The sequence below is a fragment of the Triturus cristatus genome, chromosome 6 (assembly GCF_964204655.1).
Source record: "Triturus cristatus chromosome 6, aTriCri1.1, whole genome shotgun sequence".
NCBI lineage: Eukaryota > Metazoa > Chordata > Amphibia > Caudata > Salamandridae > Triturus > Triturus cristatus.
This window is the reverse complement of record NC_140589.1, coordinates 1,543,160,689-1,543,175,090: the sequence shown is the minus strand read 5'-3', so window position 1 is coordinate 1,543,175,090 and position 14,402 is coordinate 1,543,160,689. Positions and strand designations below refer to the sequence as shown.

The 14,402-nt window shown below is 43.9% G+C and overlaps 1 protein-coding gene across 1 annotated transcript in view; it reads right to left on the bottom strand.

Annotated features, from left to right (window-relative positions):
- Positions 1 to 14,402, bottom strand: part of LOC146821647 (uncharacterized) — a 1,582,729-nt gene that overhangs the window by 1,160,882 nt on the left and 407,445 nt on the right. Inside the window, exon 12 of the mRNA XM_085609888.1 lies at positions 5,787 to 5,861. Coding sequence (XP_085466014.1) covers positions 5,787 to 5,861 — 75 coding nt within the window. The remainder of the gene's footprint in view (positions 1 to 5,786; positions 5,862 to 14,402) is intronic.

Below are 14,402 nucleotides of genomic sequence, written 5' to 3'. Positions count from 1 at the left end.
TAGGGCCATAAGCTTTGTTTTAGAGGTGTTGATGGTAAGACCTCTATCGGTACAAAACGCACTAAAACGGTGCAAGAGCTTTTGGAGGCCTGCGGGGGTTTTAGAGATCAAAATGGTGTCGTCCGCGAAGAGTAGGGTAGGTGTTTTTTCCCCTGCCAGGGATGGCGCGTCTGCCGATTCCTCTCTCAGGTGGTCCACCACTCCATTCACAAAGAGGGAGAACAGGGTCGGCACCATAACACATCCCTGGCGGACTCCACTCCTCACGGGCACCCTCTCTGTCAGTTGTCCCTGGGTGCCCCATCTAATCCTCGCATAATTCCCCTCGTGGAGCTTCACAATAAAACCCAAAAGTGGCCCTGGGAAGCCCATCTTCTCTAAGATATCCCACAGCCTTGCACGGGGGACCAGGTCGAACGCCGTCTTGAGATCTATGAAAGCCAGGTAGAGGCTACCTTTATTGATGGTCACAGACTTCCAATAGATCGCAAAGAAGCGGAAGACCTGGTCCATCGTGCCCACCTTTTTTCAAAACCCTGCTTGGAAATGAGAAAGGACAGGCTCCTCTTCCATCCAGACACCCACCCTCGAGATAATGACCCTGCCAACCACCTTCTGGATCACGTCGATCAGACTGATCGGTCTGTAATTGGCAGGGTCATCTCTGGCACCCTTTTTATACACAGTTACCACCTCTGCTCCCTTCCACGAATCTGGCACAGGGTGTCCCTTGGAAATCAAATTCATTATTAGGGCAATAAGTTTAGCCCAGGCTACATGTTCTTCCAAAAGGAGGTCCCCCGGTATCCCATCAGGGCCAGCAGCCTTCCTCGGGGTCAGGTGTCTAATGGCCAGTGCTACCTCAGAGGCCAGAAATGGCTCCTCAAACACCAGTGGAGATAGGGCCCTACTATCTGGATCAGAAGGAGATGAACGTGTCGCATCTATCCCGCCATACAGTGCAGAGAAGTGGGAATACCATTGTTGATTTGTTATGTGGTTAGCTATTGGTGGCATGCTTCGCTGCCTAGCCTTGTTAATCAGTTCCCAGAACAGTGTTAGCTGCAGATTTGAGATCCTGCCAGTGTTGTTCCTCCCACTCTCGTTTGGCCAACACCATTACCCTCACATAATCCTTCCTAGCCGCTCTAACTAGTGAGGGATTCTTTGTAAGCAGGGCAACTGTTAGCTCCTTCCTTTTTACCTTACACTGGTCCGAGTACCAAGGGTTACTGGCTTTGGGCAGTTTATTATTCACTCTACCAGTTTTACCCTGGATTAAAAAGTATTGTCCTACTTCCTCTATTACGTTTGTATAAGCCAAGGTGAAGGACGGCCCCTGGGCACTACCTTTTCCCAGTTCAAGATCCACCAGCTCTACAGTCAGATCTGCTACGTGCGCCCTGATCCTCGCAAGATTACCCTCCTGGGATTGAACCTTATCCCATTTCAGCCTACGATTACCATTATAAGGGACGACCTCGTTGGTTGACCACAAAGCGACATTATTCACACATCCTTTTAGTTTACCCCACCTTAGCTTCATACATAAGGGGTTGTGGTCGCTATCCTGCGAAGGTACCACCTCCATATCTATTAGATCACACCACAATGTGGCATCCAATAAGATATAATCAATTCTAGACGGGCCATTAAGCCTATTAAAGGTCATCGCTCCAGCACGGTCAGAGGGTGTCCTGCCATTTAGCGCTCTTAAGTTGAATTCCACGGTAAGGGCATTGATCTGTATTGCCTTTGCTGACCAAATTTCTGATTGGGGCTAATGACAGGGCTGGAATGGACCATCTGGAATCCTCCTCCTCTATGCCCAAGGGATCATCCCCACTGAGGGGTTCGAATGTACAGGTAAAGTCCCCTCCCACGATAATTTTAGAGGTTGGGGGGCAGTTGGCTAGTGCCTGTTCTAAGGTCACTAATGTACATGAGGTTGAATCCCCGGGGTCCCTCTAGAATAGATATTAAATAAATCTATCCTACTGCCCTTGTTTTGCCCTGCGAATGAAAGGTGTTGGATATCCCTACTTGCTGATTCGTGGGTGGTAACATCCCAATTCAGTTCAATTTTTACCCAGACATGCAGTCCTCCTGCTGGTCTGCCCTTCCCACAACTTAGTGCAGGCAAGAAAAAGGTTGCATAACCGGATTTGTGTACTGGGAGCAAACTCCAGGTTTCTTGGAACATGCATACATCGAACTTCTCGATAAACGCATTCCATTCTGGAAAAGCCATCTTTTTTTGCAACCCAGCCACATTCCAAGATACCAAATGGATAACCTTATAACCTCTGGCGGACAAGTCAGGGATAACCCCCTTATTCCCACCCTGCACACATGGGATAGGCTCGATGGTAACTTCTAATGGGCCTATTGATTTTGGGGATAAACTACTGTCACCATTGCACCCCAAAAACAATAATTGTGTGGTGGTTGTGGTCCCACTATTATCAGAACTATTGGCTGCTATAGGAGCCACTTTCCCATTATCGGGGCTGATGGCCTCCATAAGGACCTCATAATTACTGCCCACTGGGCTAGCGGCGCATAATCGGCCCCACATGCCCAGCGTAGACTGTAATCTTCAGTCGCAATCATCCATACCAGTGAACACATCAAACCTGTTCACTGTCTCCAGGGGTGTAGAGGGTCTCAAATGATCCATTCTCCTGTTGGTATTTCTGTTAAATCTAGGAGGTACGATGTTCCACCCAAAGGGATCAACAGCAGGTGCTGTGTATTATCCATGTGCCAGTTGCCTAGTGTTGTATGATATTAAGAGGTTTGAATGAGTGGGAGCCTGTCCACTTGTATGGGTTAGGGGGAACACCAGGGATCTAGGATAAAAATATGTCAAGGCACGGGGGATGATGCAGTTATTACCATTTCCCGTAGGCCAATTTAGTATATAGTCAACCGCGCGAGGATCTCTGAAATTAACTACAACTAAATCTCCCTCGATATCTTTGCATCTGCCACCCAGCCAAGGGAGTCGCCTAACGTGCACTATCTCACCATTGATGTTCTTTATGATTGGTTGGTATATACTGAGCCAGTGCATGATTTTATTTTTCAACTGGGCGAACCCTTCCCTCTTGTTGTCTGCCAATGTGGGCACCCCCGTCAGAACAACCACAAAGGGCACAGCTTCTGGGGGTAGTTCTACTTGTGGCCCTTTATTCGCTAAAGCCCTGGTGTGTCTATTGCTTCCCCACTCTTCCAGCGTGTTCCCTGTGGGTGCCTTTGCCCTTCCCCTCGAGACTTCACTAGCAGGATTACCAGCCGGTTTATTTACATGCTTATGGGGCAGTAACCTTTGTTGGTTAGAATCTGCCTGACTAGAAGGCTGTAATGTAGCTTTGGTAGATTGGGATGTGACTTTAGGGGCATTATTGATAGGTAGTGTGGCCATGGGAGTGAGTGGCACAGCCACACTCACCTGAGCCCTGACCAAATCAACCTTGCTGCTTATAACGGACTCTATGTCCGCAAGTCTTTTCTCCACCCTCTTCAAACTCTCAATAATGGGCAGAATGAAAGACCTAATTAGATTATATACACACATCCTCACACAAATAAACAATGAACATAATTATTAAACAACTTAACAATTAATTTTCAAAAGATGGGCAACTAGTTATTGCTTAACTTACTTAACTTCCAACACTATACCCCCACAAACCTAGCAGCCCACACTTAAAATACATATTTTTTTAAATTAACACAATTACCATAATTCATAACAAATTAATAAATGAACTTTCAATTGTCAATTCAATATTACTTCATCAATGAATGAATTTATCAATGAATTATTATGTATTAATTAATTTATTAGTTAATAATCGCCCCACCATATACCTCTACAAAACCGCCAGCCTGCATCTAACAAATAACTTCAAAAAAATATTTATTACAAAAGTTTCACAATTATTAAGCAATGAAGTAATTATTAATCAATTGTTAATTATTACTTAACTTCCCGCACCTAACAAATAACTTACAACATTTAATTATTGCACAATTTATATAATTAATGATCAAATAATTATTAATACATTTATTAATTTTCAATTATTACTTAACTTTCCATCTTATACCCCAACAAACCCAAAAGCCCACACATAATATATAACTTGAAAAAATATAATTACACAATTAACATAATTAATAATCAATTAAATTAGTAATAATACATGAATAATTATTTATGAATTATTAATATTTAATTAGCTTTCCAGCAAACTTAGTAACCCGCTACAACAATATAAATTATTATTATAATTAAATTAAAAACTATCACTTAACATTGCCAAGTATATTTAAAAATATTATTGACAATGATTCAAACAATAACTCAGAAAATGTATAAATAAACTAACACACATAAAGATAATAAAAAAATGTTTTTTACAACTATATTATTGAAAACTATTTTTACAACAACAATATTCTTGAAAACGATATTACTCACCTAAAAAATTGATATCCTTGACAAGGATAGTTCCAACCTAATGTTTTGTCCAAACTCTCCATGAGTGTCTATGGTTTTATAGCAATTGTGTGTAAAAACTGAGCCCTGGAAAAACATTTTTCAAAGTTTTTATGTGGGACATACCCAATTCCCTACCATTGACAATTTAGGGCTAATTCATAGAAGTATTTATGAGTACGGGAAGAAGTACTACAGGTGTGCTCTTTTATGTACTGTCTTTTACATGACTTTGTGGGTTGGCCAAGAAACGTCCAACTCCCTATTAGCGAAAATGCAATGAGGACACAGTCCTTTCTACTTGTACTAACTGTATATGCATAATCCCTGAATATTCCCATATTGCTGCCATTTTAGATTACTTAGAGTTAAATCAGAAAGGCATGTAAGAATATGTAAAAGAGTACAACATGAAGACTACTTTACATACTACAAGTGGCCTTTGTGAATAGGCCCCAATGAAGAGGCCACGTTGATGCTTGTGGTGATACCTCCCAACTTTTGCTTTTCACATGTGTCCCACTCGACATTCACTCCCTCCTTCCGTTATGAGTTTTGCTAACTGACTTTGAAACAGAGCCCATCCCTTTCTATGACCACAATTATCTTTGAGGAGTCTACTGAAACAATATAATGAACAAAAACGATAGTATTGCATTTAAAATAGTCTACTTGAATAATCACACATATTCATGTTTTACTTACTTTGAGGATTTTGACCTTGGGTGGATGTGTTTTCTGAAGTCCCTTCTAAAACTTCAGGAAGTTTTACGGTAAACATTTTAAAATGTATACATTATATTTCAATGCATTTGAATTCTATATTTATATAGGGAAAATATAGGCCATTCATCTAATAATACTGAAGATTCTGCCTGCATGAGAATGCCCATGTCCGGGCCATGGCACGCCCCCGTCAGGCAAAGTTACTTTGGGGCTACTTCCCAGAGCAAAACATGTTTTGTGCTGCAAACGAAATTCTAAAATTAGCACTATGTACCGGCTTCCTCCACTTTGGTGACACAAACCTGGCCCAAATTCTTTATTAGTTTGACCCTATTGTTTTCTCATATTTATCCATGTTTAAATTTTTTCCATTCACCCGAAGCCTTCCCTCTACAATTATGATGAAAGCGATCTGCCCTCACAACAGAGACCCTACACATTTTTATATGAACACTATGATTTTTTTAAATGTCAGGTAAATCAAAAAATGTAATTAAAAAATAAAAGAACATGTATTCTTGTATAATCTCAATATACTTGAATATTTACTTACTTGCAACATTTTTTTCAAGGTTGGGCTTTTCTTCTGACTTTGATTCAGAAGCTGCTTCTACATCTTCGGGAGGTTCTACAAATAAGTTAACATTTAGACAACTGTTACTGCCTATACATTCTATACCTTATGGACATAGGATGCATTACTTTCACAGTTTAATACTAAAGATTACACGGGTTAATATATCTTTCATTCTAAAAATCAAAAAAGTACATAAGAAATGCATTTCAAATTTAACCTGTAATCTTTACATAGAAATGCAGGTCATTCTATAAATATAGAAAGGTGCATGTGAGTTCTAGGGCCTCATTAAGAGTTTGGGGTGTTGGACCGCCAAACCTGTGGTTGAACCGCCTGCCAGATTAGGAGTTTTCTCCTGTCTGGTGGGAGGTTCTTTGGCAGTGCCTATGAAATAGGCACTGCAAAGGGAACGTCAAAATCAGTACCTGCACTGCATGGACTATTGCAGTCCATGCCGTGCAGGTACTGGGATGCATCATCACAGGGGGGCACATGGTGCAGAAACCGGTCCTAGGATGCTTGATTCCGGTCCAGGGAAGACATGGCTTGGCAGTTCGGGCTGGACTGTTCCCATGAGGCACAGGGTCAAGACTGATTTGCATATGGCCATGTCTAAACTGGGGTGGTGTAGTGGGCAAAAGAACGATGGATTTAACCCAGATCTCTTGACTGGGGGAGAATGTATGCATTGTCAGCATTCCGTCCATCATTTGTTTGTTGTAAGGCACATGGTGCAGAGGCACAAGGGGGTTCTGTAGGGAACCTTTTGTTTCCTCACTGCCACACTTTTCATAGCGGTGTGACCGCCATGAAAAGTGAGGCAGTGAGGAAATGTGTAATATGCTTGACAGGCCGCAGCAGCTCCGCCAACCATATTGTGGCCTCAAGACTGCTGCGCCACCGCCAGGGATCTCTGATCCCAAGAGGTTGCGGCTGCCACTGATTGTAATAGGACGGTCGGAAGACCGCCACCGCCATGCCCCTCAGACTGGTAAGGAGGCCCTAGGTATTTTTGTTGTACCAAGGTGTATTTGGTCAGTGGGTTGCTTTGAAAAATGTGGAGTGACGTCTGGACTGAACATCCAGTATTAAAAGGCAATCTATACACATACATAATGCAGACTCACTGTGAATGAGTCAGTGATGTGCATGAAGCAAACACCTGTAGTCCCAGAAACATAAGATACTTTCAATAGATATGAAGCACGAAAATATATTTCCGCTGACTACAATTTTCAGACTCCCACCCACTACATAGTCGGCGTCTAGAATAACTGATTACGGCATTAGATCACTTTATTGGATTAATTCCCTATATGGGAGGCACATATTGCCAGAATCATTTGTGACTAAGCTTGTTACATTTTATATTGTGACGGAGGCTTCACTTTATACATAGGGTCTACCCATATGAATGAATGTCAGATAGGCTTGTTCACTAGAGAAGAGAAGGCAGATCCATGTCTGTTGTGGGAAGAGTGGTAAAGATGGAGACCCTCTAACCAATCAGCCATTGATGCACGTGTGCCAGGTCTTCTTTATTAATGAGGACGATCCCAGCAATAAATGGGTTTGTACATTTATATAGAAATTCAAAGCAACTGGTGGTACTCCACTCCTGTGAGCTTCAAATTGTGTTTAAAACAGTGTGATATTAAAATTCCAGGCACAGTATTAAATAGAGAGCATTTTCCCTGTTTACGTCAAGGCGCACCTTTAAACAAGTGTACCCTATTCTGATTAATGCGCTGCCCTGAGGGCAACCGTGAGCTCGTGCTGCCTGGGGACAGCACATTCAAGTGAAATATGAAGCCGCTGCTTTAAAGCCATTCTGTGCTTCTCTGTGCAGGCGGAAACCCCCCCCCACACTTTGAAGAGGGGTTAGAAATAACCTTGCTGGCAGGTGTAGTGAGTGATTACACCCACCTGCAGGTGGATGTCTGGGGTATCCATGAGACCCCCTTTCACATCTTGAGATGTATGCTTGTAGGGGGCACACTGACAGTGTGTCACCTTCTTGTGGAGCACTGCCAGTGCTCCTCCTAAGAGCATGTTTGCCTCTGCACCCGCGTCTGTAATATGGCATGGGTGCAGAGTCAATTTGATTCCCCCATTTACATGGGCTCATGCTCTCATGCAAATACCGTCTGGTGACAATGCTGGGGCTATATGTGCGCCAACACTATCAGTATTACAGAAGGGGACCAGAAAAGTGTTCCTGCCATCCTTCTGTAATACCAAAGTTCCCCAGGGGTGCACAAAGCAGGTGCAGACTCCTGTTGCGCCCGGGGGCACATTCCATGATGCAGCCCCAGACAGTACTGTTTTATCTTTGCAAGTTCACAATGATGAACAAGAATGCATTGTCTGTGGGTTTTAGTGGCAGCCGCATTGCATTGCTTTCTGGAAGGTTTTGAATGCAGTTTGTGAGAAATAATCTGATGGTGGCTGCTTTAAAGGTACGGAAATGCTGAAGTATTTGCTTTGGTAGACTGCCGGATTGAAATGATCCTGACAATGGGTTCAACATTTCATCAAAGAGATGAAAAGTCTGATCAGATGGGAGTCTCATTTAGTTGAGGTAGTTGTAAGTACTTTAAATAAATAAATGAACAAATTAAATTTACATCACAACTACTAGATACACTGCCTTTAGGCACTTTAACCTGAGTGAATTGACACAATTGTACATACAATAAATATGAAAGGAGGCACGTCTGCTCGATAGTCTGCACTTTATAAGCATCAAAATCATTCATCCATCCACTCACTCATTTATTGTGACAGATTCATGGCGACAAATAGGTGGTTACTGTGATACTAGCAGGTCTAGATTCAAGAGTACAAAGGTTACAGAGCAAGGTTAGAAGCACAACTTTTTATTGGATTTAAATTCTATACTCTAAGGAGGCAAAATACAGAATATTAAACAAATATACTGGAAATTGTATGTATTTATTTAATTACAGCAGACAGGTTTGACAGAGAAATTAGTTTCTTATGGTAGCAAGTTAAACATTGATAATATTAAACTTTTAAAGGATCACTGTAGCAATCCACTTAAAGCAGGAGAGGACATGGATAGAGAAGAGATTAATGGAAGCTAGTTAATATTGACAACAGTATATATTACATGTACCATAGTAGAAAGCTGTTAAAAGAAGAGGAGAGCATTGTAAAGAAGAGGTAAACTAGGGACGCAGATGGAGAATGAGGGGGGCATCAGGACATGCTGACTAGACGAGAGATGATTGCAAAATATTTTTGGTCAGCAGATGGGCGTTATTATTTTTAAGAAGTTGCAGGGATCATAGGGTCATGTGGCAGATATCTTAGGCGTGAGATTATATGAATAGCTGCAGGAGAACGAATTAGGGTTATCTGTTTTTCTGAAGTAATATTGATGGGTAATTAGTATCTTGAGAGTAGTTTTATGGTGCTTTTGAAGGATGTGTAGATATTCAATGACCTCATTTCTATGGAAAGGCTGTTCCAAAGTTTTCCTCCAGCCAATTTCAGGGTTTTGTCTCCAAATCTTGTTAGTCTACATTTTAGGATGTTCTTGTAGCTTCTTATACAAGCATAATGAGTTTTTTTAGGGGCGTAATGTTTTACCTGAGAAATGGGCACAGAATTTGAAACTGTATCATTGCGTGGAAGGTCCAAGATAATGGAGTCGTGGAGAGGTTTGAATGGGGGTATATATTAGATATAATGAGGCTAATTAAGTGCCCAGGATGGTTGAATGGACGTTTGAAATGTCGGTGGAAGCTAAGGAAGTCAATTTGTGAAATGTATTTTTTGAGTGAATCTTCCTAGTCCACTTGAATGTTGAAGTCACGTATTAGAATTTTCTAAGTGGGGCCAAATAGATGTTCATGCAAGCTGAAAACTCCTGCTGGAATATAGAACAGTGTTTTTGGGATCAATACAGAACTGTTATGATAGCTGACATGTTACTGTGCATTTTGCTGACAGGCATTAAAAAGAGGTCCTCCTGAGATTTCTGTGAACCTGAAAAAGGGCATTCTGAATTATATTTACTGCTCCTTTACCCTGCTGTCTGTTGCAGCATAGAATATGCTAGTTGGGTGATAGGATTATGTTTGCAGTAGTATCTATGTTGAATCAAAATCATGTTTCTGTCAGAGCTAGATGGTGTATATTATGCAGATCTATATAAGGTTTGAGATATTGAGGCCGTTGGTGGTGTCAATAACTCTGATAGAAGATGAACAGGAGCAGTAAGAGAGGTGAGAATAGTGGTAATGTGTATGTGAAGATGGGCAGGCGAGCACTAAAACTGAGTGGGAAAATAGAAGGTGTAGGGTAGAAGAGAAAAGAGTGGAGAGGGGAGCGAGAGCACGAGATGTTGAAATGGGGATGAGCATGCAGGGAAGGGTGTGAAAACTAAGGAAAAGGGAAGAGAAGAAGATGGTAAAAGTAGGAGAGAGTGAAGAGATTTCTAGGTGCAGGTAAAATAAAGCATGAGGGGAAGAGACTAAAGTATTGTGAAATGGGCACAGAATGTAATATTTGGTAAACTATCAGAGCCAGTGTTAGGTGATGGTGTCCAAGATAGTGGGTCTAACTGTGGTAGTGTGGATTGAAGGTGGAGCAGGGAGTCACCACCTGGAACCTGTCACACTGAGTACTGTTTCATCTTTCTTTTTTTTAGGGGGTTTTGTAAAGCGCTTGGTGACGCCCAGCGGCGTGTCCCCGCGCTGAGGAGCAGATACTTACTGGAACCTACAGAAGTGGAATACCTTACTGTTCGAATAGTGCAGTTTTAAGCTTGGCTCTAAAGATTAGTTCTGATGGTTCTAGTCGCAATGCTATGGGTAGTGTGTTCCATCTAGAAGCTGCAAGGTACCTAAAGGATCTTCCGCCCATCCGTGCTCTAGACACCTTGGGGATAGTCAGGAGTCCTGAGCCGGAAGATCTCAGGGAGCGGGACGGCTCGTAAGACGTCAGCAGTCCTTTCAAAGGGAGAGGAGACCTCCCATTGATGATCCGATGGCACGTGCATAGTGCTTTGAATTCTACCCTGCTTCTGATCGGGAGCCAATGCAAAGACCGGAGGGCCGCTGAAGATGTGGCTCTTCTGGGTAGTCTAAGCACTAGTCGGGCAGCGGCATTCTGTAAGACCTGTAGGCGGCTCAAATTCTTCTCCAAGGTCCCTAAATAGAGAAGATTGCCATAGTCCATCTTTGATGTGACTAGTGCATGCACCAGGGTTTGACGGGCTCTAACAGGTAAAAACTTCAATGCCTTCCTGAGACTTATTAGGGTCCCGAAGCATAATCCGACCACCCGATTGATCTGGGGGCCAAAGGTCAGGTCAGTATCGAACCAGATGCCCAAGTTCTTTGCTTTCTGGCACGGGATGGGTGTTGGACCTAGGCATGGTGGCCACCATGCCGACGTCCATGCCGATCGGCCTCCCCCCACGACCAGCACCTCGGTCTTGCCTCCGTTAAGCTTGAGACAATTGGCGGACATCCAGGCAGCTAGATCTTGCATGCAAGCTCTGAAGATGTCCGCCGAAAGATCGGGTGCGCGCGACAGGGAGATGACCAACTGCGTGTCGTCGGCATAAGACACCATTCGGAGGCTGTGACTCTCTACTAAGGTAGCAAATGGGGCAACATAGAGATTAAAAAGTGTTGGACTCAGGGACGAGCCCTGCGACACCCCCTGGTCCAAAGCGATTCGCTCAGAGTAATGGTCACCTTGCCTCACTTGGAAGCCTCGGCCTGCAAGAAATGAATAAATCCATTTCAGCGCTGCCCCTCTCACCCCACCTTTGTTCAGACACTGTAGCAAGATGGAATGTGCTACAGTGTCGAACGCCGCGCTGAGGTCTAAGAGGATTAAAACCATGGTTTGTCCCTCGTCAGCACCTTGCCTGAGGGTTTCGGTAGCCCTGAGAAGGGCAGACTCCGTGGAATGACGGGGCCGAAACCCAAATTGGGTAGGGTGAAGAAGGTTGCTTTCCTCCACATATTTCATTAGCTGTTTGTTTACCACCTTCTCCGCTACCTTAGAGAAATAAGGCAGCAGAGAAATGGGGCGTAAATTGTCCAGCTTCTCAAAGCTAATGTTGGGCTTCTTGCGGAGGGGAAGCACCACAGCCTGTTTCCAATCCTCAGGTATAGAACTGGATCGAAAGGAGACATCTAGCAGGTGCCTGATGTAGGGTTCAAGTGTCTCCAGACTGTCACTCAACCTTTTTGGGGATGCAGGATCTCGAGGGGAGCCAGATTTGACAGATCTGCAAATTTTAACTAAATCCTCCGGTAAGGGGATAGTAAACTGGAGTAGTAGATTTTGATCGGCTTCATCTCCTGCTGAGTCTGCAGGCTCTTCCGCTGCAGGTGGTATATCGGGAAAAGCAGAATAAATCTTAGACACTTTGTCTCCGAAGTAGTTAGCAATGCGATTGCATGCTGCTACTGAGTGGTCTTCATCTTGAGTAAAGGTTTTTGGGGTGGATAGGGACTCATATATGCTGAACAGTTCCCTGGCGGAATTTTCTGCCCCGTGGATTCTGTCTGCATAGTATGTGGCTTTCTCTATCCGGATTTTGTTATGATAGGTTCGTCTCTGTATGAGATAGGCCTCTTTCATCCGGTCATCATATGCCACTCTCCATTGTCTTTCTGCTCGTTTACAGTCCCTTTTGGCGCAGCGCAGCACCTCGCTGAACCAGGGAGCAGTTCTTTGTCTGTGGACACCTTTGGTTGACCGGCCCAATGGGGCTGTGCAGTCCAGAGCAGCCGTGATGCGGTCATTGAGCAATTTATTTGCCATTGCCACGTCATTGCCTCCTGGGGGCCCTTCCGCGGTAAGAGCCTTATTAAACTCTAGCAGGGAGAATCTTGCCCACCTACGTCGAGGGTAGTTGAGAGGGGTGGGAGCGCTAGCTTTATGCTTGGGCAAGTGAATAATGAATGGGACAAAAAAGTGATCTGTCCAGGGCAGGGGCGCTGGGGGAGCAACTAAGACATCCTCCCAATTGGCAAATATAGGGTCTAGCAGATGCCCACGATTATGTGTTGGAAGCTGCCCCTTTAGCTCTAGCTGTAGGATGTGAAGTTCTTCCCGGAACTCCACCGCTCTTTTGTCTAGTGAGTCTTGCAGGTGTATATTTAAGTCTCCCAACAACAAAAACTTGTCCCTCCTTATCGCTGTTTCTGTGACCCACTCTAAAAGATTGCCTTTAAATCTGGACATAGGTCCCGGTGAGCGATAAACTAGCAGACCCTTTACAGTCATGCTCCCGTCGATTGTTATGGTGAAAACACCCGCCTCACATCCTGCCAAATTAACTAGTTCTAGTTTGCAGGCCCATTGCTGTTTAAAGGCGATCGCAATTCTGCCTCCTCTGCCTACCGGTCTGTCCAGGCGCACCATCTGATAGTCATCTGGTAAGGCCTGAATGATATCGGGATCAGAGTTGGCATCAAGCCAAGTTTCTGTAATAAACAGCAGATCAGGATGTTTATCAATGAGAAGGTCATATACATCGTGTTTATGACAGCTAAGCGACCTCACATTAATGAGGCCGCAGGACAGCGAGGAATTGCTAGCCCTGGTGTCTGCTAGCGCTGTGCTGAAGCGGAATTGGCAGTGACTACACCCTTCATTCTCCCCTACCCTTACGCTGTGGTGACCGGGAGTGCACACATTAGAGGAAAAACTTACTAATTCACTACTGCTCCAGGATAATCTACAATCCGATCCAGGGGTTGGGGCCCTGGGCCGTGTCCGGTCGCGGACGGGCACAGACGGGCTTGGCTTAGGCGCGGCTTCGGCGCGCATCCGGCGCGCCCGCTGCGCCAGCCCGCTGCGCCGTCTGGCCGAGATACACATTATATAGGGTGTGAGGAGGGTGGGAGGGCGGCGCGACTAGAGCGCACCCCCAGCCCTACCTAAAATGGCGCCCACCGCCGCCAACAGCAAATCAGACAAGACCGCTGAGCGAGGCAGAGAAAAGGAAAAGCAGCGTGTTGGAGAGATGTTAGTGTGCCTAGATAAATTCCCCAGTTAAAAATTCAATTTAGAAACCCCCAAGTAAAATTCATAAAAACGATCTCTATGCAGCTTTAAAACACAGTTTCACTAGTAAATATGCCAGCAAGTAGGTTCCAGATAAAAACGCTCGCAGCCCTAGTGTCTCTCGCTAGGGAGAGCTCTAAAAAATTATTTAGTTGTTGTGGGGTTGAAATGGTGGCAAAAGAGTAGATCTTAAGCCGTTGTCAATGACTCTTCATGGTTTCAAGTTGGGAAGTGTAATGTAGATGGAATTGTTTAGAATCAGAGGCAAAGTAATAAAACGCATCACTTTGGAATGCAGCAGTATTGAAAGGCAACAAAAGACCCTTATGCAGTTACTGCATAATTGTTTATTTACACACAGGGGCAGTGGAGGACAATATTAGAATTAGATAGGACGAAAACTTCTGTGTTTAAAGCTAAACACAACCACTATGAATGACGAGTACAGATTTGAATGTTCACCAGTTCTGAGGACATCACACTTATATAGAGTTCATTGACTGGGACGCTGTTGTAGTTGCCCAGTTGTCT